The following is a 23,684-nucleotide window of genomic DNA, read 5'->3' on the forward strand; positions in this document are numbered from 1 at the left end:
GTCATACTCTAATTCATCAGGCGTTATTGGTCTTTTAAGAGGAATAACGGATTTTTTGTCAACATCCCTCGATAATGCTTTCCTCATATCTGAAAATAAATTACCAAGAAATATAAGTGTTAGATAATGTTGTAACAGCTTAAAAAATTTATGCAAATGCTCTTTCATAGAGATTCATAATTAAACAGTAAAGGAAATTACCTAATCCATCTTCTTCACCAGAATAATAGCGTAGAACTCGTCTATACACCACATATCCAAGCTGAGACACATGGACAAACAGTATTATATTGAGCATAATCAAATGTAACCATTTATACAGAATGCACATACTTTTCATTTCAAAAATTGAAAGAGAAAAAAAGAAAAAGTGGGGGAATGGTTACTAGCCTCAAGATGACTACTAATCCATTTTTCTAATCTCCATCTAATTTTTCATTAGCATATCTGATGCACTTATCTTTTTGTTGGCATATCATTTTCTTTCGCTTAATAATTTTTTTGTAAAGGGACAAAAGGGTTAAATCCTCCCTAGCATGGATGAGGTTTTAAAGCCAAGAGAGCACCACTGTTCTTTTCAAAACTAATATACATACAAAAAAGTCACTTGTCCGATGAAATAAGGCTGATAACTTCAACCAGGCCTTCAAAGATCTAACACTAAGGAAATGGTTCACATCATTTACATGAGTTCAAAGAAAACCTCTATGGTTTCGTGCTTCTTGCCTCTGGCAAATTTTAAAGTTGATTTCAGGAGATTCTGGGTCTAACAACTATTTCCGCCCAAGCATCAGGCTAGGCAGTGTGACTCTTAGCATCAGCTAGGCAGATGATAGTCCACAGGACCTTTATGAAGAATAATAAAGGGGGCAAGGATATTTCTATTCAACGATGAATAATTTAAAACGAATGAAAATAGAGGGAAAGCTGAAGTGGACTGCTATATACAAGGTATGTAGTACAGAGTAGATTGTGTTTACTCTGTGAGTCTCTGGTGGCTTTACACCTATTACTCTGTGAGTCTCTGGTGGCTATACACCTATCACTCCTTTTCTCTACCCAAAAAAGATGATGTATTCATAGCATAAAATCTATTATTCCGGTTGGAAGAGTGGGACCATGGAGGGGTTAAACGAGGGAGAGGGAGACCGAAAATGACTTGGTTGGAAGGAATTAGGAAGGATGTGAAGTATATGGATTCGCATGAAGATGAGGCATTGGATCAAAAGGGATAGAGGAGAAAGATTTTTGTCAATGACTACACATAATAATCACTTTTAGTTCATGCAGCCGACCCCACATGTGGGTTAAGGCTTTGATTGATTCCCCCTCTTATCCTCTTCCATACTTCTCATTATTTCTTCACACAGAAAGAATAGTTGAAAGAATTTGAATCTATCTAACTAAAGACTCGTTAAACTCATTCTGCAAGTCAAAAGTATTCTAACCATTTTGGAGCATGGAAATTAAGTTTGTAGTGCTCTACTCTAATTAGGTTTAATTTACCATTGCAAAATGTTTAATAGTAAATCTAGATTGTATCTTACTAACAGAATGAAACTTTAAACAACTGACAAATTCAAGCAAGGGAAAGAAATAATCTTGTTCAGGTTGCTTGAGTTTTCATAGAATTCTCAAATCCGTCTCACAATCACAATGCAAAAAAGCAAGCCACTACCATAGGTAATTAGTCAAAATTCCAAGAAACCATCTTGTACAATGTACCAGAAGCTTGTGAATAATGTTTTAAAAGCTCAAGGAGTCAAGGCCCACTGAGGCAATAGGGGTATTAGAGCCTAGGCACAAACTAGAGGCATAAGGCGCAGCCAACATGCATACTACACCTCTTCAAAAATGCTTCGACTCACGCACACTTATCATCAGTTATCTAACAGGAAACTACTGCATAGCCATGTTTCCCACAGATTAGCATTCAGATCTTCTCTTTCAACTCATAATTTAAAACTGAATAAATGACCAGAGAAGACCAAACCAGCTCTAGTTTTGGTAAATACAACCCTCAATTAAAGATCTAGGGTTCATAACTGATGAGTCCACTCCCTTTTCTGAGGGTCCGACCCGGATTTTGTGTCCATCCAGATCGTGTCGTCTCGGCACCAGTACGGAGGGATGGTGGGCTGAGTCTGAGATCACATCTATAGGAACTTAATTTTAGTCATTATTTTCTATATCCATGGATTAAAAAACGGTGGTCTCCCCAACCAAGGATCCACTAATGATGTTGAGTTGTAAGCTCCCTTATACTTATTTGACTGATAGACCAAAAAAATTAGAAAATCTAGACCATGGAATCGTTAATGTAATCAATCATATGGTTTTGCCACTTGAAATATGACTTATCACATGAAAAAATGGTGGAGATCATGATTTAAGCTATTTCTTCTAGTTAACAGAGTAGTTGGGTACTTTGGCCTAATTCATACTAAAAATGCTTATATCCCTATGTTTGTTTGCGATTTCATGATCAAGTTGAGCGGTGTAGCCCTTGACTTAGGCCTATGTATCATTGAGCTTACCCTTTTCAGTCTTACAGTAGTTAATATTGATACCTTAGTATCAAAAACTCTTCAACAATTGAGCTTAGCTTATTTAAAAAATAGCGTTTGGTGGTTAATTCACTGCCTCACATGAGTTCGACAAGACTGACCCTTTCTTTTCCTAAGCTTTAAATATTGAGACAAAAAAAGGTTATAAATTGATAGGTTGGTAACACTCTATCCACCTCTGAAGTATACTAGTCTATTATAGAAATAATATTCTTTTTTTCATAACTACGGATATATCCTGGCCACATGCCTTTTATAAAAACGTTAAACAACAAAAGAAATCAGCCATATGATGGAGTAGGTTGAGGCATCACATCAATGCAAATGTTAAGCTGTAGAAAGAGGGCCAGTAGAACTAATTCGTGACTAGTACAACAGAGAGAAGCATGAAATTGTAAAAAAGCTCCATGTAAAGCATTTAAATTTTTAAACAGAAACCAGAACTAAACAAGTGCATAATGAAGTCAAGGATACTTACTTTTTCATACATCTTTATAGCTGGTACATTTGATGCCCGGACAAAAAGGTCAACAAAGTAAGCCTTATCACTGAGAAGCAAAACAAATCTTGTCAGTAGGGGAAAATCTGAGCAATATCTGACTAGTTTTAACAGTTCTATACATCTGCTTGAAAAAAAAAAAAAAAAACACCATAGAACAGAACACACAAATACCCGCAAACTATAACAAAACCATAAAGGCAAACTAAGTCTATGAATTGCTTGCTATGCTTGAGCTTCAAACAAATTATGGTTCAGTAGAACAAGAAGCGTACTATGCTCGACTGAGGAAAACTCAGTTTAGTAAAAAGCCATAATGCTTAAAGAAAGCAAACTCTAACAGCCCAACAATCGAGTTAGCTCAGCTTATTTGCAATTCATGATTATAACTCTGGGCTCATGTGCTTAACTGTGTACAGTATTATAGTCTCAAATAAAATTTCATTACCTTTCACATTTTTAAAGGTTTATTACAAGATTGTGCTCTTAGCCTCTTATGTTTAAAACACCCCTTCCATTAAGAAGAAAAACCGAGAAAATATGCACCAAAAGATTGTTTCAGTATACTTCAAGAATCAAGGTGCAGAAACAAAACATTATTAAATTATATGCAATGAGATAATAACAATCAGATTTAAACATGACTCATCAACTCATATATACAAAGACTAAAATTCCATGTATCCCATCCACTACTCCATCAGGTGTTAAATATTAAGTATGGCATCTTTCATTTGGTTTTACTCACCACATTGCCAAATATATGGCCATTGCAAAGAAAGCAAAATATATATTTTAGAAACACTGAACTCACATGAATTCATCCAATTGATCCAAATGGTCTCTATGTATTATTAAAAAGATTTTTGTTTTTTCAGAGGACTAAAGCAGTAAAGCACTAAACTATAATCAATCCAATATCCATAAAGCACATTCCATGTAAAGAGTGGCTCAAGAAAAAGAATATTCCCTTATGGTATTAATGCCTCCACGCAGGATTTTGATGGCTTTCCAGAAGTTAATACTTTGTCTATTAATCAGCAAGATACTTACATTTTGTCACTGATGTCTTCCAGTAAATTCATCAACTTCTTAGCTAACTGTTGTCGGCGATACTCTGGTGCAACACTCACTGCAGTAACATGACCATGCCAAGACTCACCCTGGCCTTCAACTTTTCCCATAACTACAGCAATTAGGCAGAAGAAAGTTACAGTAAAAATTAATTAAAAAAAAAAAAAAAATTGTTACAGCATAAGAGGGTATAATTATTCACTTGCAAACAATTAATGACAGATGCCAAACCATCCAAGGAGGCAAGCAGCACAAGTATTGCAAGTCCATAAGTATATTCACCATCTTACAGCTAATAGTATCAGGAATAATTTAACCAGTGAAATATAATAAGTATCATAGAGCTTCTTTCTAGAGTATGGATAACGCAACTTTTTAGTTTCAAGATGGCCTGTCGAAAGATTTCCATTATCAGGATGGACTTTGGCGCATTAATAAAACAAACCAAACAAATATTAACTACGTGCAATCATTTTAAGTCAATTATAGTGCTGGCATCCACCACATGTCAATCCTCGTACTACGCAGAACCACAAAATGATGAAATGCATGAGATTAAAGAGAAAACAACCAAACTTCATTGACTGCTCACTACATCTTGAAGTAATTGTCACATTGCCCCAGATCACTATTCAGATTTTCACATGTTTTGACAAAATTATTTCTAAAACCTTCTATTATAGTTATAGTTTGTGTCTCTTCTTCCCTTTCTTCATTATTCATAAGTATAGAATCCAAGACAGACCAATTTACATTTCAGGAATTATGACAGCTTATTTAGACATCCATGACTATTATATTAAAAAGAAGCAATTATTATACTATCTTTAATTCACACTCATGCTTAATTTGGTATAATTTTGGGTGTTTGTTATGGCCTTGTTTGCAAAAATGGCTTATAACTAATTAGTTCTGTTGATTTCTGGCTTTAAGCTTATTAATGCTGATTATTTTTTTTTTTTTTAAAAAGGCCTACAATTAGCAGGATAAGAGCCCTTTCATAAGTTAAAAGCGTAGTATAGTAGATTTTCTGGTCTCCTTTCAATCAAAAATTGAACAAAGTGGTCATATTCACATATTAACAATGTGAACAACTATTTTTCCCAAATATCTTAAAAGTATCTAATATTTCCAAACATCTCAAAAAAAACAACTAATACTACAAACTACTAACTAGTGAATCAGCCGACAAATAATTTTCATAAGAGGCCTTTACTAATCAATTACTTTGCCATATTCATACTCAAAATCCAAGAAGGGAGAAGAGAACAAATATGCAAGAATTATAAGTACTCGATTTTTGTTCTCTTTTTCAAGAAGCATTCTAAGAGGATCCAAGGAAAACCAACCTAAAACTGATTGTGATTTCCATTTAAAAAAAGCCATCAATGACCAACCAAGTATGTCATTGTAAAATGGCTACGAGAGAATGGCAAACGGTGATCAAAGTACACGCAATCATGAAGATCAAGAAGTACAAACCAATGCATCTATAGGAGAGGTATAGATGGAAAACATACTGTAACCCATAATTCGATTGCCAGGGCCTTCAGCAACATGGAAATAATCCGGCCATCTCGCCAAGTAGGTCATGTAAAATGACATGTTGAACTGCTCAAAGTCGCGAAATTGCCACATAAATGAATATCATTTGTCAGTGTCTCAGTGCCACAGAATTAGGTGTACTAGATAAGCTCAGAATGAATTTACTTACAGTTTCAGTGAGATGATCCAAATTTACAGAAGCAAAGCGAAGAAGATCATTGCAACAAAATTTACGAATGGTTGTCATTATACTACAAGAAACTTCTGTAAACAAGAAGAAAACCAAAATAAAGGCAGATTAATATTACCCAAATGATTGAAAATATACAGATATACCAGAAATCAAACTAGAAAGGTGGAAACTAGCATAAATTTGAGAAAAATCCACTAAAAATATAGGGTACAAAAGATGAATGAGAATTAGGGTTTACAAAAAGAATTGCCCAGAAAACGAAGCATCTAATTGCAATGAATTTAGGGGAATATCATCAATTACATATATAATCAAGTTAGGGGAATAATTAGAAGTAAATAAATGGAAAATTGATGAAAATGGGTGCATTGAAAAACCTGAGGATTGATAAAAATGAGAAAACTTGTGCAATTTGACAAGAAAAGAGGGCGAAGATGAGCAAGAGGGTTCGTCAATGTCGCCGGAGAAAATGTGGCGGTGAGCAGCCGAAGACAAAGAGTAAGAGATATCAAAATGCAAACAAACTAATGCAAATAGCAAATTTTCATAATTATTTTTTACTCCCTCAAAAAAAGGCGTCTTGTCAATTACTACTAGTAATTGTAAAAATAAAAGTTTTTAATTACTACGGAGTACCTTTAAAGTAATGTTGCTAATTAGGGGTGAAAGTAATTCGGATTAAAATCGAACCAAACTGAATTAGGGCTTGTTTGGCATCAGTTTTGGTTTTCAATTTTCTGTTTTTTTTTAAACCAAAAACCAAAAACAGGAAACAAGAAAAAGGTATTTCTACTTTTCTATTGTCAGTTTTCAAAATTATCATAATCTTAATAAGTTTATATAATTTTTGATTCATTATGGGACACATATCATATACTTTTAGAAAACAAAAAACCAAAAAAACAATTCGGTTTGGGTTTTTTTTTTAAATTCAAATTGGATCGGATTGGAAAAATTTAAAAATATGGATTACGGATTGGTTTTGGTTTGGGGTTTAAAAAACCGAAAACCGAATTACAAACCGAATTTTGACCCAATACTTTAATCCCATGGTTTTTTTTTTTCAAATTATCCAACCACTTTCCCCTTTCATATATAAACTTATAAAAAAACCTAATTCTCAATTCTCCTTTTTCAATATCTTACTCTCTCACAAAGAATGTAGTTAACAAGAAATGATTGTAGGAATTTTCTGGGTGAAGTTCGAGTTTCATGTTTGAATGTTGCAAAAGAAAGGAACAAATTTCGGTTTGGATTGGATTCTAATTTGAAAAAACCGAATTAATTTGATTTGGATTGGATTGGATCGAATCTTAATTTGGTTTTGATTCGGATTGAGATTTCCGAAACCGAATTAATTCGGATTGGATTTGGTTTTGGCTATAATCCAAACCGCAAATCGAACTTTCACCCGTATTGCTAATTACTACCTAGTGTATGTGAGAAAAAAAAAAAAGGTTAAGTGTAAGTGACTTCCGAGAGTGCATTTTAAGCATTGGTGAACAGTTGAAGGTGTATACTGAAATTAGATTAAAGGAGGCAAATTTACGACAATAGAAGTTGAAACCTAATAAGGGAAAAGGAAAAGAGAAAACAAAAACATGTTAAATACTACCTTTAAAGTAATGTTGCTAATTACTACCTAGTGTATGAGGAAAAAAAACAAAAAAAAAAGTTAAGTGTAAGGGCAAAGCAGTGGCTTTCGAGAGTGCATTTTAAGCATTGGTGAACAGTTGAAGGTGTATACTGCAATTAGATTAAAGGAGGCAAATTTACGACAATAGAAGTTGAAACCTGATAAGGAAAAAGGAAAAGAGAAAACAAAAACATGTTGAATTACGAGAGAGTGAGGGATAGCTCCAATAGTTAGACCTTCCCTCCCGGTTCCGCCTTGGTCGACAACTGCCTTCAAGCTCTCTTCAAGACTTTAGTTGATTTAGGTTGCTAGCTACTCTAAATCCTAACGAGTGACTACATGGGGGCTAGTCACCTCACCTACGGGCTCGCTTCGAGCTTGGGGTATAATATCCTCAACTACATGATTATGCCGAGCCGAGAGAACTGGAGCTTGTCTAGTAGCATCTTTATATTGGGGATGCCTAGTGTTCACCATAGCTTTTTGTTTGTAACCCCACAAACGGTGCCACCTATTTCTTGAAACATAATGCTCCTGAGAACGGTAGGGTAACAAGAGGTCCTAGAGTCTAAAACCTATTGTCCAAAAGTTCTTAGAAAAGTCCTAGATCTCTGCCTTGCAAGAACGTCTGAAGACTCGGCCTACAAGAAAGAGAAGGTTAGCTTCCCCGGGGGTGTGACCCGAGAAATCCCCTCGGATGCTTAAGATAGCGAATTGTACTTTCGAGAGTGAAAAAGTAGAGAGAGTGTGTGTAGTTTTATAGGGAGAAAGTAGATAGTGAATGAGAGATAATTAGGTAAAGTTACCATCATTAATCCTTTGAGAGATACTTATAGATGTACTTTCAAATGACAAAGTTGTACTTTGGTGGACATGTTAGGGATAAACTTGTAATTTATGATGAATAATGATGGGTTGGGTCATGGAGGGGTATTTTCGTCATTCTGATACATTGGACTTTGGACATGGACTAGGCCCGACCAAACAGATATTATACAATGCTAAAACTTATTATTTTAGTTGTAATCCTTATCAACCCCAGTCACAAGTCAGAACTTATATGAACTTATTTTTCCTTAATATTTAGGATGAACAAAAACATGGGTTATATATAACCAAAGTTTCCCTTAATTTCACTAAAATTATATCTTATTGTAGACTCCTAAATTTCTCAAAAACCAAACCCGATGATGAAGAACCTTTCATCGTCATTATTAGTCTAGTTGAGTATCTAATCTTGGAGTACTTAAATCCATATTCAATCCCAATACATTTCATAAACCAACCCAATTCATAGCCTATTTCCCCAAACCATAAATTATTTTCCTCTTTTCGTGCCTTTAAACCCAAAATAATTCATTTCATGTCACTTAAAGTCATTCATTTCGTGTCCTTTTTATAAATACGTTTAAACTAGTTTATTTTGGTCCATAATCTGGGTCCAATGATTGTATAGTTGGATGGGGTTTGAAAAGAACTTTCTAACGATATATTATAAGCCCAAATCCGAGTTATAACTTATAAGTTATAATCAAAATACTAAACTGAGCCTAAACAGAACTTTAGCCCACCTTACCTAAAACCCAATGATCATGTAGAGGGTCCAAAAGCTTTAATCACATTCCTAAACCAATTAGGATTAATTAGAAGCTTCTATAAGTTTCTAAAAGATCTTAATTATCTCTTTTGAAAAGATAAGATTAAAGAATTTGAAATTGAATAAAACTGCTCTTTTTGAAACTCCTAATATTATTGGAATTGAGAGACGTTCAAAGATAGTCAGATATGATTTTCGTGCCTCATATTTTTTTATCCAAATCTTAAATGGTAGGATAGCCCTTAAAATTATCTTTCAATGATTTATTATAATATTAATTACGAGCTATAACGAAAAAGATTTGATTGAAATACCAAACTTTATCCAAAACTGACACCGTCCCACTATTTCGACCATATCTTTTATTTTACAAACTATTTTAATCTTATTCCAATTGGGTTAGAAATTAGATTTTAACCTTTTATTTTACAAATTAGATATGATAAAAACAAAAACCGCAAAAACTGCTGTCTATCGCAAGAGTTTTATCCCGATTCGAATTTGATCTTTCCTTGATTCTTCGACCCTTCTTTTTTCTTTATAAATAGTGGTCATATCGCCCCTTTTTCAATCATCAACAAGGTTGATCACAAAATCATTCTCTTCTCCCTCTTTAGCCTAAATACTAGTCACCCTATTCTCTCAAAATACTTCCCCTAAGCACTCCAAGGAGTCCATACTTGACCCGATGTTATGTCCTTAAACCAAGGCGCAAAAAGGTAGAATTAACCGAGGGTTTTGGACCAAATCAACTCTACTTTTTATTTAATTTAATTATTTCAATTTTATTAATATTTTTAATGAAGTTACCAACAATTTATTCATGATGTAGCAAATTTAAGGAATGCGCGTAATGTAAGTTATTAATTAATTTAATTACTTATTTTATTTTTATATTGCCAGTACAATGATTAGGTTAATATATATTTGATTTGACTAACAATTTATTGTTAAATTGCTTCAAATATTAATGTTTATTCTAATATATTTTTTATGATTATGAATGGGGTGTAACCTTCACGGGTCAATCGTTGTTGCCTTTCATTGTCCCTTTATCGTGGTTGCCTTTTATGATCCGTGAATGGTTTTAAAGTTCCCTAAAAATTTGTTGGGCTCCCTACTTTCCTTGTCCTTATCGTATATGTCAATTCACACTTTCTATGAATGCTAAGAATATTCACACATGCTTAACGTAGGCGCACTTCAACGACGCTTACAATTTGGCGACTCCACTGGGAAGATTCTTGGTTATTTATCGATTTGAGTGATCGGTATTTAATTAAGATGAGTGGATGAGACTTGAAATATTCTTGAAAATATTCTTGTGATTAAATTGGCATTTTTGCATATGCATAGACGTTTTAACGTCGTATTTCAGGTCTGCCCGTAGGAAAAATTGGATAACCTGGTCGTGAACGAAGAAAATAGGGACACTAGTTAGATTTCCTTACTGTCGCGCCACGACAGAACTTGCCGTGTCATGGCGCAGGGAACCGTGACGCGGTGTCCAGCACTGTGACACAGTATATTCTGCCGTGTCGCGGCAGTCTTGAAATCCTTCCAGTGGCCTTATTTCTCTTATCGCAATCAGCTTCCTTCGATTTTTCTGAAAAAACGTATGTATTCTACATACGTCTTAGCCTTAGGGGGTTTAAGCTCTATCAACTTAAAAATGCTCATGGCAATAAAGGTTCATCCGAGCTATTAAATCCACCCAAACCATGGAGTCGAGTTCGATTTCATCACGAACTCGTGGAGCCGCCCATTGGCATACACTATTAAGGGAGGCTGCCTTGGTAACGCGTCCAAACTCTTAACCATGGTACCCTTTTGACATCAAATAAACTTGACCATAGTGGAACATTGAACTTGACCTTAGGTTGTGAACTCTTCTTTGCTTCATTGTGCTTACGTGCCCTATGTGTGATTGTTTTGAACTAAACCTTAACGAGTTTTCTTTGTCTATAACGGACTATACTCACTTAGTATTAGCGTAAACACTAAAATAAAAAATACTGAAAAAACACAAAAACACCTGGAACTGATCACCGCACCACGGCAAAAATGTCGCGTCACGACAGTTAGTGCAGCGTCACGGCAATTAGTGCCGTGTCACGACAGGTTGTACTACGACACGTTACAGTTTGCCATGTCACGGTGCCCAAGGAATAAGTCTAGTCAGCTTTGTTTTCTTCCGTGCTAATTTGGTCCTCGCGTCAGTCATTTTGGTTACTATTCATATGTCTAGCCATACGATCATACCACGAGTCTTATAATATCACTTAAACACTCACGAGTCAAGTATAGTCCACACAATTTCTATAACACCCTAGAAATTCCTTTCTTTTAAAATACCTGTTTTGACCTGTTTAAAACTTTAAATATGAATATCTAAAACATTACTGCCACCGTGAAAACGGTTAAGGCAACTATCAAAGACACACAGCGGAAGACTAATTTCAAAACCATTCAAACCAAGTCAACTTGAAAAGTCAATTAACGAAAGTAAAGTCAAACCAAGTAAAATATAATCAACCTACAACTTGGAACCATTGTAGGCCCTTGTTAAAACAAAATGAACTCAAAACCCTTTTCATTAGTCATGCATAATAATAAAGTCATAAATAAATAAAGCAATAACACATTCATATACTCATAGAAACTAGCATGATTTGCTCTTCACTCATGCTCATTCATGAATATGCTTCATCACCTGAAAAGCTTATCTCTACTTGTTTCCACTACTCTCCATTAAAAATGGGTCATCATAGGGCCAAGATAAAAACAACGCCAACAAACACACAAAACACACAATCAGCAAAGTTGAACTGAGTACATAAGCATAGATAACACACTAACATGCAATTTCTTATCAACACACAACTTACCTTGTTGCACATGTTTTTCAAGCATACAACATTCAATAAAAGGTCTCACTAGACACTACATAATTTATTTTATGTTGACTACGCATCGAACGAGTTTCCCACTCAACCTCCCCCAAATAAATCGAGGTTACTGACATGGGAGCTAACCGTGTCAGCATCAATAACCACTCATAGGTGGCGGAATTCTTGCGCATAATAATAATAAAAGGAATGTACAGCATCCTGTACTCCAGTAGAAGTTATGATCAAATATAAAGTCACATAACTCCCCCCCATATGTTCATACTCAAGGTGTATACGTTCCAAGAGTTTTGGTGTGTAATCTCTTTCTCTTTACGTTATTTACAGATTATTAAACTTGGTGATGACTCTCAAACCATAATCATTCCATCAACAATAATTATTCAAAAATCAAATATACTAATTTAATTCTTGAATAATTAGTGACCACATAATATTTAATGTTGAATCCTTTTAAATTCTACCTCGGTGCCAATGACACCTTAAATGCATAAAGCGCCACAAATCCTATCTCTCGGTGTTAAAAACACCTTAAGCGCACTAAGGCACCAACATACAATTTATTCCTCATGTACGTAGACACTTATATAGCTCTTTCCTCATGTTTATAGCATCAATAAAAATTATATGAACCATAATAAAGTTCCTTTTCAATATTCCAAACCAAATTAAACATTTTAATTAAACATGTTCTCTAACATGCCATAAATAAATATGTGGTTCATAAATAATATTCCAAACTATTATTTTCCATTCAATAATCAATCACAAATAAATCATGCTTCATAATCCAATCACCAATAACATCCAAATCGTAATTTCCATTCCAAACCTAGCATGATACTACTAGTAATCACTCAAACACATTTAGCATGCTACTACATCAACATAATTATGCTAAGTACGCGAACTTACCTTGTATACGATCTTAAAATCGCCACGACTAATAAAAATCGCTTATTTCAAAGTCTCCTACAATTTAAAATCATACAAGAGTATTAAAATCCACTCTACACAATTTTCCAGCAATATATACTATAATAAAAACCCCTCATAATTTAATTAAAATAAGCTGAAATTATATTTAAATCATCATACTTTAATCCCAATTAATTGGTAATTAAAATTCCTTGAAGAAACTTGATTTTAAATGCTTTACTAAAAATTCCAGCACTATATTTTAATTAAAACTTTTTGTAAATAAGCCTTAATATACTTTAATCAAAGATTTAAACCATTATACATCATAACCCTTCAATAATTTATAAATCAAGAACCTAGGGTTTCAAAAATTAGGGCTTTTTAATTAAAAACATAATCTGAAAATTAATTAACATACTACTCATAATCAAACATCAAAAATCAAATCCCAAAACTCATAATTAATCTTTAGATATAGGATTAAATTGATTTTTAAAACAAAGTTTCAAATTTTTTTTTATTCGAAAGGGAGAGGTGGCAGCGGCAGCCACCACGCCAGCTGCCAGCGCCAGTGGTTGCCTGCTGCCGGCGGCTGACGTTGTTAGCGGCCGGCGGGCACCTGCTGCTGGTGGTCGGCGGTGAGGGAGGGTGCTGCCGAGAAGGGGGAAGGGGAAAAGGGGAAAGAAAAAGAAAAAAGAAAAGGGAGAGAAGTTTACCTTGGGTTTTCTCCACTCTGGGCAAAGTCTGATTTGCCTCACATGTTGAATATTTATACCCCTTCTCTAGAAACCCTTCTCCCTAAACTTTCCTCTATTAATTTTCTTAATCCCTTCCCTTATAAAACTTTACTAAAATAAAAATTTCCTTAAATTAAACCCCAACTTAATTAAATTAATTAATTAAATAAATTTTTCTTTTAGAAGTATTTCCAAACTTATTTAAAATAAATAATTAAAATACTTTAAATAAAACAATTCAATTTAATTAAATATTTCTCAAAATACTTATTTTAATTAAAATATGTATAAAAATACGAGGTATTAAATTCCCAATATGTGTTCATTAACAACGAGTTACACAAAAGGGTACCTCAAGGTCGAGCTCTTCTATGTGTAGGCAAAAAGGAAGCTCAAAGGGATATGAGAATAGTCCACGAAGGAGTATGTGGAACACATATAAATGGCAAAATGCTAGTCTAAAAGATAATGCGCGAAGGGTATTATTGGACTACCATGATTAAGGACTGTTATCAATATGTCAAAAGATGCCCTAAAAATGCCAAATATATGCTTACTTGCAACATGTTTCTCTGTCTCTCCTCTACACCTATACATCACCATGGCCATTCTCAACATGGGGATAGACATTATTGGAAAAATTACTCCTCCAGGAACAGGAGGCCATGAATACAATATTAGTAGCAATTGACTACTTCACTAAATGGGTTGAAGCACAATCATATGCAAAGCTCACTATAAAACATGTAGCACTCTTTATCGAAAGAAACATTATTTGTCGATATGGAGTCCCACGTGAAATGATAAGTGACAATGGAACTCACTTTCAAGCAGAATGTGAAGTATTGTTACAAAAGTATGGCATTCAACACCATCACTCTTCTCCATACAGACCTCAGGCAAATGGTGCAATTGAGGCAGCTAATAAAAATTTAAAGACTATCATCGAGAAGATGACACAAAATTACAAAGATTAACTTGACAAACTCCACTTTGCTCTGTGGGGTTATCGCACGTCAATTTGCTCGTCGACAGGAAATACATCATTTTCCTTAGTCTATAGGATGGATGCCATACAACCTGTAGAGCTAGAAATACCTTCACTACGTATCGCGTTGGAACGCAAACTCAATGAAGTAGAATGGACTAGAGCGAGATATGAAGAGCTAATTCTACTTGATGAAAAGCAACTAGAGCTCTACATCATACGCAATGTTATCAAACTCGTATGGCTAGACACTTCAACAAGAAAGTCAAGACAAGAAATATTAAAGTAGGAGACTTGGTGTTAAAAGCATTAAGGAAAAATGTTTCAAACCCAAGAGGCAAGTTTAGACCCAATTGGTCTGGGCCATATATTGTTAAAACTATCCTATTAGGAGGTGCTGCAAAACTGATTGATATGGATGGCAATGAGTTCTCAAACATGAAAAATCTTGACCAACTTAAGAAGTACTACCCATAATTACTTGAGTAGGATACTCAAGAGAGCTACGTTTGGAAAAATTACTGAACTTGGCCACTCTAAACTAAGGGAATAGATATTATTGGAAAAATTACTCCTCCAGGTACAAGAGGTCATGAATACATATTAGTAGAAATTGACCACTTCACTAAATGGGTTGAAGCAAAATCATATGCAAAACTCACTGCAAAACATGTAGCACTCTTTATCGAAAAAAACATTATCTGTCGATAAGGAGTCCAACATGAAATGATAAGTGTCAATGAAACTCACTTTCAAGCAGAATGTGAAGAATTGTTACAAAAGTATGGTATTCAACATCATCACTCTTCTCCATACATACCTCAGGAAAATGGTGCAGTAGAAGCAGATAATAAAAATTTAAAGACTATCATCGAGAAGATGACAGAAAATTACAAGGATTGGCCTGACAAACTCCACTTTTCTTTGTGGAGTTACCGCACGTCAATTCGCTCGTCAACAGGAAATACGCCATTTTCCTTAGTCTATGGGATGGATGCCGTACAACCTGTAGAGCTAGAAATAGCTTCCCTACGCATAGCGTTGGAAAGAAAACTCAATGAAGTAGAATGGACTAGAGCATGATATGAAGAGCTAATTCTACTTGACGAAAAGCGACTAGAGGCTCTGCATCATACTCAATGCTATCAAACTCGTATGGCTAGACACTTTGATAAGAAAGTCAAGACAAGAAACATCAAAGTAGGAGACTTGGTGTTAAAGACATTAAGGAAAAATGTTTTGTATCCAAGAGGCAAGTTTATGCCTAACTGGTCTGGACCATATATTTTCAAAACTATCCTATCAGGAGGTGCTGCAAAACTAACTGATATGGATGGCAATGAGTTCTCAAATATGACAAATCTTGACCAATTTAAGAAGTACTACCCATAATTACTTGAGTAGGATACTCAAGGGAGCTACGTTTGGCCTGATTTCTTAGGAAAAGATACGTAGGTGTAGACACCTAAAAATGTCTCCCCAAAACCAAACCCGATGATGAACAACCTTTCACCGCCATTATTGGTCGGGTTGAGTATTTAATCTCCTGGAGTGCTTTAATCCATATTCAAATCCATATTTTCATTTCATAAACCGACCCAATTCCTAGCCAATTTCCCCAAATCATAACTTATTTTCCTCTTTTCGTGCCTTTAAACCCGAAATAATTCATTTCGTGTCCTTTAAAATCATTCATTTCGTGTCCTTTTTATAAAAACATTTAATACCGTTTATTTTGTTCCATAATCTGGGTCCAATGATTGAATAGTTGGATGGGGCTTTAAAAGATCTTTCCAACGATATATTATAAGCCCAAATCCGATTTATAACGAATAAGTTATGGCCAAAATATTAAACTGAGCCCAAACGGAACCTAAGCCCACCTTACCTACGACCCAATGATCATGTGGAGGGTTCAAATTATTTAATACCATTCCTAAACCAATTAGGATTAATTATAAGCTTCTATAAGTTTCTAAAAGATCTTAATTATCCTTTTTGAAAAAATAAGATTAAATAGTTTGAAATTGAATAAAACTTTTCTATTTGAAAGTCCTAATTCTATCCGAATTGAAAGACATTCAAAGATAGACAGATATTATTTTCGTGCCTCATAGTTTTTATCAAAATTTTATATGGTTGGATATCCCTTGAAATTATCTTTCCAATGATATATTATAATATCAATTCCGAGCTATAACGGAAAATATATGAATAAGATATCAAACTCTATCCAAACTGACACCGTCTCAATATTTCGGCCATATCTTTTATTCTATAAAATATTTTAATCTTATTCTAATTGAGTTAGAAAGTAGAGTTCAAGATCTTTCCAACTATATCTTATTCATCTTATTCCAATTCGAATTCTTATCTTTTCTTGATTCTTCGACCCTCTTTTTCTCTATAAATAGAGGTCATATCACCCCTTTTTCAATCATCAACAAGCTTGATCATAAAATAATTCTCTTCTCCCTCTTTAGCCTAAATACTATCCACCCTATTCTCTCAAAATAATTCCCCTAATTAAGCACTCCTAGGAGTTCATACAATACCCCAAAGTTCTATACTTAAACCAAGGTGTGAAAGGTATAATTAACTGAGGGTTTGGACCAAATTAAATCTACATTTATTTAATTTAATTTCCATTTGATTTATATTTTTATTGAAGTTACTAACAATTTATTCATGATGTAGCAATTTAAAGGAACGCGCACAATGTGAGTAATTAATTAATTTAATTACTCTTATTTTATTTTAATATTGCTAGTATCATGATTAGGTTATTTTATATTTTATTTGGCTAATGATATTATGGTTAAATTGCTTCCAACATTAATGTTTATTTTATTTATTATTATGATCACTATATTTCATGTTTAATGGAATATGTATTTTAAAATCACGCCTAATAAGATAATTTGGACAACCAGTTTAGGTTCCTTTTTAATCTTGTTATTTAATTCAAGTGGTCACGATATTTTAGAATTATGTGTTGCATTAATATTCAACCAATTTAGCTTAATAATAGTTTGGAACAAATTGAATCTTTGTTTGTATGCCTTTGAGATCGCAGGAATCACTTTTCACTATAAGAATCGAGTAGAAGCCAATACGGGTGAATATGACTCCATGACTCACTTTGTACCATCATCCCCGATTCTCCTTTCGTGGTTCCAAACCATATGGAGTTAGTAATCTCATGGATTATGAACGGGGTGTAACCTTCACGGGTCAATCGTTGTTGCCTTCGTTGTCCCTTTATCGTGGTTGCCTTTTGTGATCCGTGAACGGTTTACAAGTTCCTTACAAACTTGTTGGCGGCTCCCTACTTTCCTTGTCCCTAATTGTATTATGTCAATTCCCAATTCCTATGAGTGTCAAGCATATTCACAACATGCTTTTACGTAGGCGCACTTCGAGCGACGCCTACAATTTAGCGACTCCACTGGGGAGGATTCTTGGTTATTTATCTATTTGAGTGATCGGTATTTAATTAAGATGAGTGGATGAGACTTGAAAGATTCTTGAATTGTATTCCTGCGATTTAATTGGAATTGTCACATATGCATATATTTTTTTTAGGTTACCTATTTTGCCACAATAGTACGTGTTCTACGTATGTGCCTAGGCCGGGGGATTTATGCTTTATCAACCCGAAAACGCTCATGGCAATAAGGGTTCATCCGAGTTTTTAAATCCACCCAAACCATGGAGTCGAGTTCGATTTCATCACGAACTCACGGAGCCGCCCGTTGGCATACACCCTCAAGGGAGACGGTCTTGCTAACGCGTCCAAACTCTTAACCATGGTACCCTTTGACACCCAAAAGCTTGACCATAGTCGAACATAGAACTTGACTTTAGGTTGCGAACTTCATTGCATCATGCGTGACTATATGCTTATGTGTGCATTTTTTTATTGACCTTTTTTTTAATTTTTTTTCTCTTATCAAACCCCTTTTTTTATTATTAGAGTCGAGCCATAGATTGTTTTTTTTTAATTTTTGAGTCACCCGGATTTTTATTCCCGTATACTGCACAAGTGTCAACTTGTTTTGGTCATAGTTGGAGTTCTAGAAAGAGTTACGTGTCGTGCCACTTATGGATCTGTAGCCCCGAGTTTTATCTTTGATTTAGAGTTGGTTTCGTCCAAATCAGAGTCACAGATCAAAATTTATAATCGATATACTACAGCCTGTCCAGTTTAGATTTCTTTTTAGCGTCAACTTTCTTTTTTTTTTAGGTTTTTTTTTATATCTTTTCGTGTCAAGCTAGTATTAGCCAAATCCTTTAATCCGTGTCAACTCATATAACATAGGATTATAAATTTTTATTTTATTTATTTATTTTTTAATACCCTTGAGTCCTAACTCTTCTAGAATTCTAGTCCTCTTCCTAGTGTTAACCTTAACATGTGTTCTTTGTCTTTTATTGTGGTTGATCTTATTTATGACTAATGATTGCCAATGGACCGTTTTCACCTAGTACATAGCATAAAAATTAAAATTGGACAAAATTAATCAAGTTAGTTTGTCTTTTAGTCTTCCGTGCTATTTGGTCATTGGGTCCTTTGTTTTTCACAACGTCCTCATGTCTAGCCATGCGATCATACCACGAGTCTTAATAAACTCACCTAATCACAAATGTTGAGTCATTGCACACACTTTGTCTTCGAGTAATGCACTATATTGTTTATGATCGTATATTAGGACCATGCATGCGTCGTTTTCCGTTGTAATAGGAATAAGTGGAGTTATTCCCATAAGATTTCAAAATTGTTTCTTACACTCTTCCTTTCCAATCTGAGTATTGGGTAAATGCATTAAGTGAGTTCATCCTTACACAGTACTTGAGTCTAAAATCACTAGGCAGTAGTTGGAAGAATAAGGGGAACATCACTCCTTCCTTCTTTCCTTCCAATCAAAGCATCAACAACAAGAAACTGTTTTCCTCACTAGGCGGTAAGAAGTTACTCATAAACAGCCATGAAGATAAAGCACAATGCAAGCTTCTCACCAAGATTTCATGTTTTCTTCTTCTTTTGTTTCAAACCCTTTCCCCTAATAAGTCTAGCATAGGTTCTACTTATCCTTATGTCTATATTCCATGTTTCATAAATGAGCATCTCTTTCTTACGTTCGATCATGTGATTAGCAAAAAAAAAAGTAAATAAATTGTCGAACTAAACACAAGGTACACCAATGATTTCAGGCACCTTTGCAACCCTGTTATTCCCTGTTAACCGTTCAATCACATTCCATTTCTTCATCAACCATTTTGAGCCTCGTCTAACGTTTGGCCTTCATTTCCTCAACCCACATTCACTTAACCCTGGGATTGAAGATGTGTAATTGTATAACATTCAAAAAGCAAGTAAAAAAAAAAAAGGCAGCAAAGCAACAATAAAACAATGTCTAAAGGCAAGTGTCCAATGTCTTTTATATGAACACGTCTCAAATTGCGTCTCTCATCGAGTGCTTGGTACCGTGCCTGAGAAACATGAATGCTAAGTGAGTGATGGACCGCATGATCTGAGATTGCCTACATTGATTCAAAAGAATAAAAAAAAGATCCAAAACAAAAAAAAATATATGAAACATAAAAAACTTGCAAAGTCTAATACACAATTGCATATCTTGGGGGCTTCTCTCGGGTCTTGAGCCTTTTACCCCTTTCTTCCTTAAACCTTCAGCTTAACCACATTACAACCCTTGAAAGACTTCTTTGAGGTGTACACACACTTGTGCAAAGTTCGGCTAGAGCTACGTTGGCCTGATTCCTAACGGATACGTAGGCAACCTCACATCGAGGTGCGGCCACATTCATATTCACATTTATATTCATATCCATGCTTGATTAAGTAAAAGAATATCCATTGCTTACCCCTATCCATCTAGAGCTAGACTTGGGGGCTTGAACCCATTTCATTTAGCCTACCCAGCCTAAAGAGTCATCATCTTTGACTCTTCTCACATATATTTCCATCACCATAACCTTTGCAGCCAGTATCACATTCACACACTTCACTCACACATCCATATCCATATCAATCATCCTTCCCTTTAAGAGCCCTTATAATGAAATCTTGTTTCAACACTGTGCATGCTTCATCATCTTTCAAGACAACATTCATTAAAAGAAACATTGTATACTTGCTTAGCTTCCTGACCTGAGCAATGTTCATTGTTTCATGCATCGCATAATGTGCTGAGCAACATTTATATCAATTATTTGTAATCATACAAAGCATATCGTTCTTAGCTCCTTGCCTAAGCAACGTTCATTATGCAATAATCACTTAATCTATATACGTACTTAGCTTCAAGACCTAAGTGACGTTCAAGATCGTTTCTTTACACCATATATGATGCTTAGCTCCATGACCTAAGTTCATTCATCTATCGTGTCACATGATGTAATTGTCCTTAGCCTCCTGACCTAAGAACATGCATCATGCATAAATTATTTTCAAGACAAGTAATTTAATCCATACGATTCATTTTATCTTGCTCAACGAAGAAGTTCAAAACTTTTTCCCTTTCTCATAATTTTTCTTTTGGGGAAATTAAAAAAACGTTTTTAAAATTTTCTGATTGAGGGAAGTTCGAAAATAAAACTTTTTTTTCACGTCTTTCTCGGGAGAGAGTCGGTACCCTCCACTCATCTCATGACAAAAATGACAGAATTTTTTTGCTTTTGCATTTTCGATTGCTTGTGTCTGTGCACACACACTCAAACTATACACACACAATCACAAGTCATACTCATGTCATGTCATGTCATGTCATGTCAAGTCAAACTTGGTCAAGTCAATCATAGTCTATACGAGTCCCTTGGAAAATTTTATATTGCGGGTCTCAATTACAGCCCACGTTCGGGGACAAGCGGACCATCTATAGCCCATGTTCGGGGACAAGCGGACCATCTATAGCCCACGTCCGGGGACAAGCGGACCATCTATAGCCCACGTTCGGGGACAAGCGGACCATTTACAGCCCACGTTCGGGGACAAGCGAACCATCTACAGCCCACGTCCGGGGACAAGCGAACCATTTACAACCCACGTTCGGGGATAAGCGAACCATTTGTAGCCCACGTTCGGGGACAAGCGAACCATTTACAGCCCACGTTCGAAGACAAGCTAACCATCTTAGCCCACGTTCGGGGACAAGCTAACCATCTCAGCCCACGTCCGGGGACAAGCGGACCATCTACAGCCCACGTCCAGGGATAAGCGGACCATCTACAGCCCACGTTCGGGGACAAGCGAACCATCTACAGCCCACGTTCGGGGAATATCGAACCACCATCATTTCATGACGCAAGGTTCTCGATACATAGAGACTTGCAATCTCATCATCTGTCGGCTTTCCTCAAGCATGGAAAACATTATGGTGGATTTATTCAAGCATAGAAAAAAACGCCAAAATCATATGTCGACTTTCCTCAAGCATGGAAAATGTCATCCGGTAGGTTTCTTCAGGCTTAGAAAGCTACCAAACTCATCTGTCGGCTTTCCTCAAGCATGGAAAGCATTCCAACAAACGTCATCCGGTGGATTCCTTCAAGCATGGGAAGATACCAAACTCATTTGTCACCGATACACTGGTGTCAGATAAGCGTTCTATCCCTTTACTCTTTTATCTGTGAAATTAATATTTTTTGCAGGTATCGGCGTATACAGAGTGATTTAGGATCGCAGAACGTCTTAAATCATTCTCCGTCCTTATCGACTACTTTGACTATCATTTTCAAAACTGACATTTCTACAAACTCAGTCAAAGTGGGGGCTTCTATAGACACCTAAAAATATCTCCCCAAAACCAAACCCGATGATGAACAACCTTTCACCGCCATTATTGGTCGGGTTGAGTATTTAATCTCTTGGAGTGCTTAAATCCATAATAAAATCCATAATTTCATTTCATAAAACAACCCAATTCCTAGACAATTTCCCCAAATCATAACTTATTTTCCTCTTTTCGTGCCTTTAAACCCGAAATAATTCATTTTGTATCCTTTAAAATCATTCATTTCGTGTCCTTTTTATAAAAACGTTTAATACAGTTTATTTTGGTCCATAATCTGGGTCCAATGATTGAATAGTTGGATGGGGCTTTAAAAGAGATTTCCAACGATATATTATAAGCCCAAATCCGATTTATAACGAATAAGTTATGGCCAAAATATTAAACTGAGCCCAAACGGAACCTAAGCCCACCTTACCTACGACCCAATGATCATGTGGAGGGTTCAAATTATTTAATCCCATTCCTAAACAAATTAGGATTAATTAGAAGCTTCTATAAGTTTCTAAAAGATCTTAATTATCCTTTTTGAAAGATAAGATTAAATAGTTTGAAATTGAATAAAACTTTTCTTTTTGAAAGTCCTAATTCTATCCGAATTGAAAGACATTCAAAGATAGACAGATATTATTTTCGTGCCTCATAGCTTTTTATCCAAATTTTATATGGCTGGATAGCTCTTGAAATTATCTTTCCAATGATATATTATAATATCAATTCCAAGCTATAACGGAAAGGATATGAATAAGATATCAAACTCTATCCAAACTGACACCGTCTCCCTATTTCGGCCATATCTTTTATTCTATAAAACATTTTAATCTGATTCCAATTGGGTTAGAAAATAGAGTTCAAGTTCTTTCCAAATAGATCTTATTCATATTATTCCAATTTCTAGATCAAAAGATATGATAAAAACAAAAACTGCAAAAATTGTTGTCTATCGCAAGAGTTTTATCCGATTCGAATTCTTATCTTTTCTTGATTCTTCGACCCTCTTTTTTCTCTATAATTAGAGGTCATATCACCCCTTTTTCAATCATCAACAAGCTTGATCACAAAATAATTCTCTTCTCCCTCTTTAGCCTAAATACTATCCACCCTATTCTCTCAAAATACTTCCCCTAATTAAGCACTCCTAGGAGCTCATACAATACCCAAAGTTCTATACTTAAACCAAGGCGTGAAAAGTATAATTAACTGAGGG

General features: G+C 35.1%; 1 protein-coding gene across 2 annotated transcripts in view; it reads right to left on the bottom strand.

The window, feature by feature from the left end:
* Positions 1-6,418, bottom strand: part of LOC110683093 (N-terminal acetyltransferase B complex catalytic subunit NAA20) — a 6,730-nt gene extending 312 nt beyond the window's left edge. Inside the window, exons 1-7 of one of the 2 annotated variants that reach the window (XM_021859446.1) lie at positions 6,256-6,418; positions 5,855-5,936; positions 5,661-5,751; positions 4,120-4,252; positions 3,046-3,115; positions 202-262; positions 1-89 (exon numbers count right to left, since the gene is read on the bottom strand). The exon at positions 1-89 is cut by the window's left edge and continues 312 nt beyond it. In XM_021859446.1, coding sequence (XP_021715138.1) covers positions 1-89; positions 202-262; positions 3,046-3,115; positions 4,120-4,252; positions 5,661-5,751; positions 5,855-5,932 — 522 coding nt within the window. In that variant the 5' untranslated portion in view covers positions 5,933-5,936; positions 6,256-6,418. Of the gene's footprint in view, positions 90-201; positions 263-3,045; positions 3,116-4,119; positions 4,253-5,660; positions 5,752-5,854; positions 5,950-6,255 lie in introns of both variants that reach the window. The other variant, XM_021859445.1, reaches the window with a different exon arrangement.
* Between the last annotated feature and the right edge of the window lie 17,266 nt (positions 6,419-23,684).

Source organism: Chenopodium quinoa, unplaced genomic scaffold, assembly GCF_001683475.1.
Source record: "Chenopodium quinoa cultivar QQ74 unplaced genomic scaffold, ASM168347v1, whole genome shotgun sequence".
NCBI classification, from domain to species: domain Eukaryota; kingdom Viridiplantae; phylum Streptophyta; class Magnoliopsida; order Caryophyllales; family Amaranthaceae; genus Chenopodium; species Chenopodium quinoa.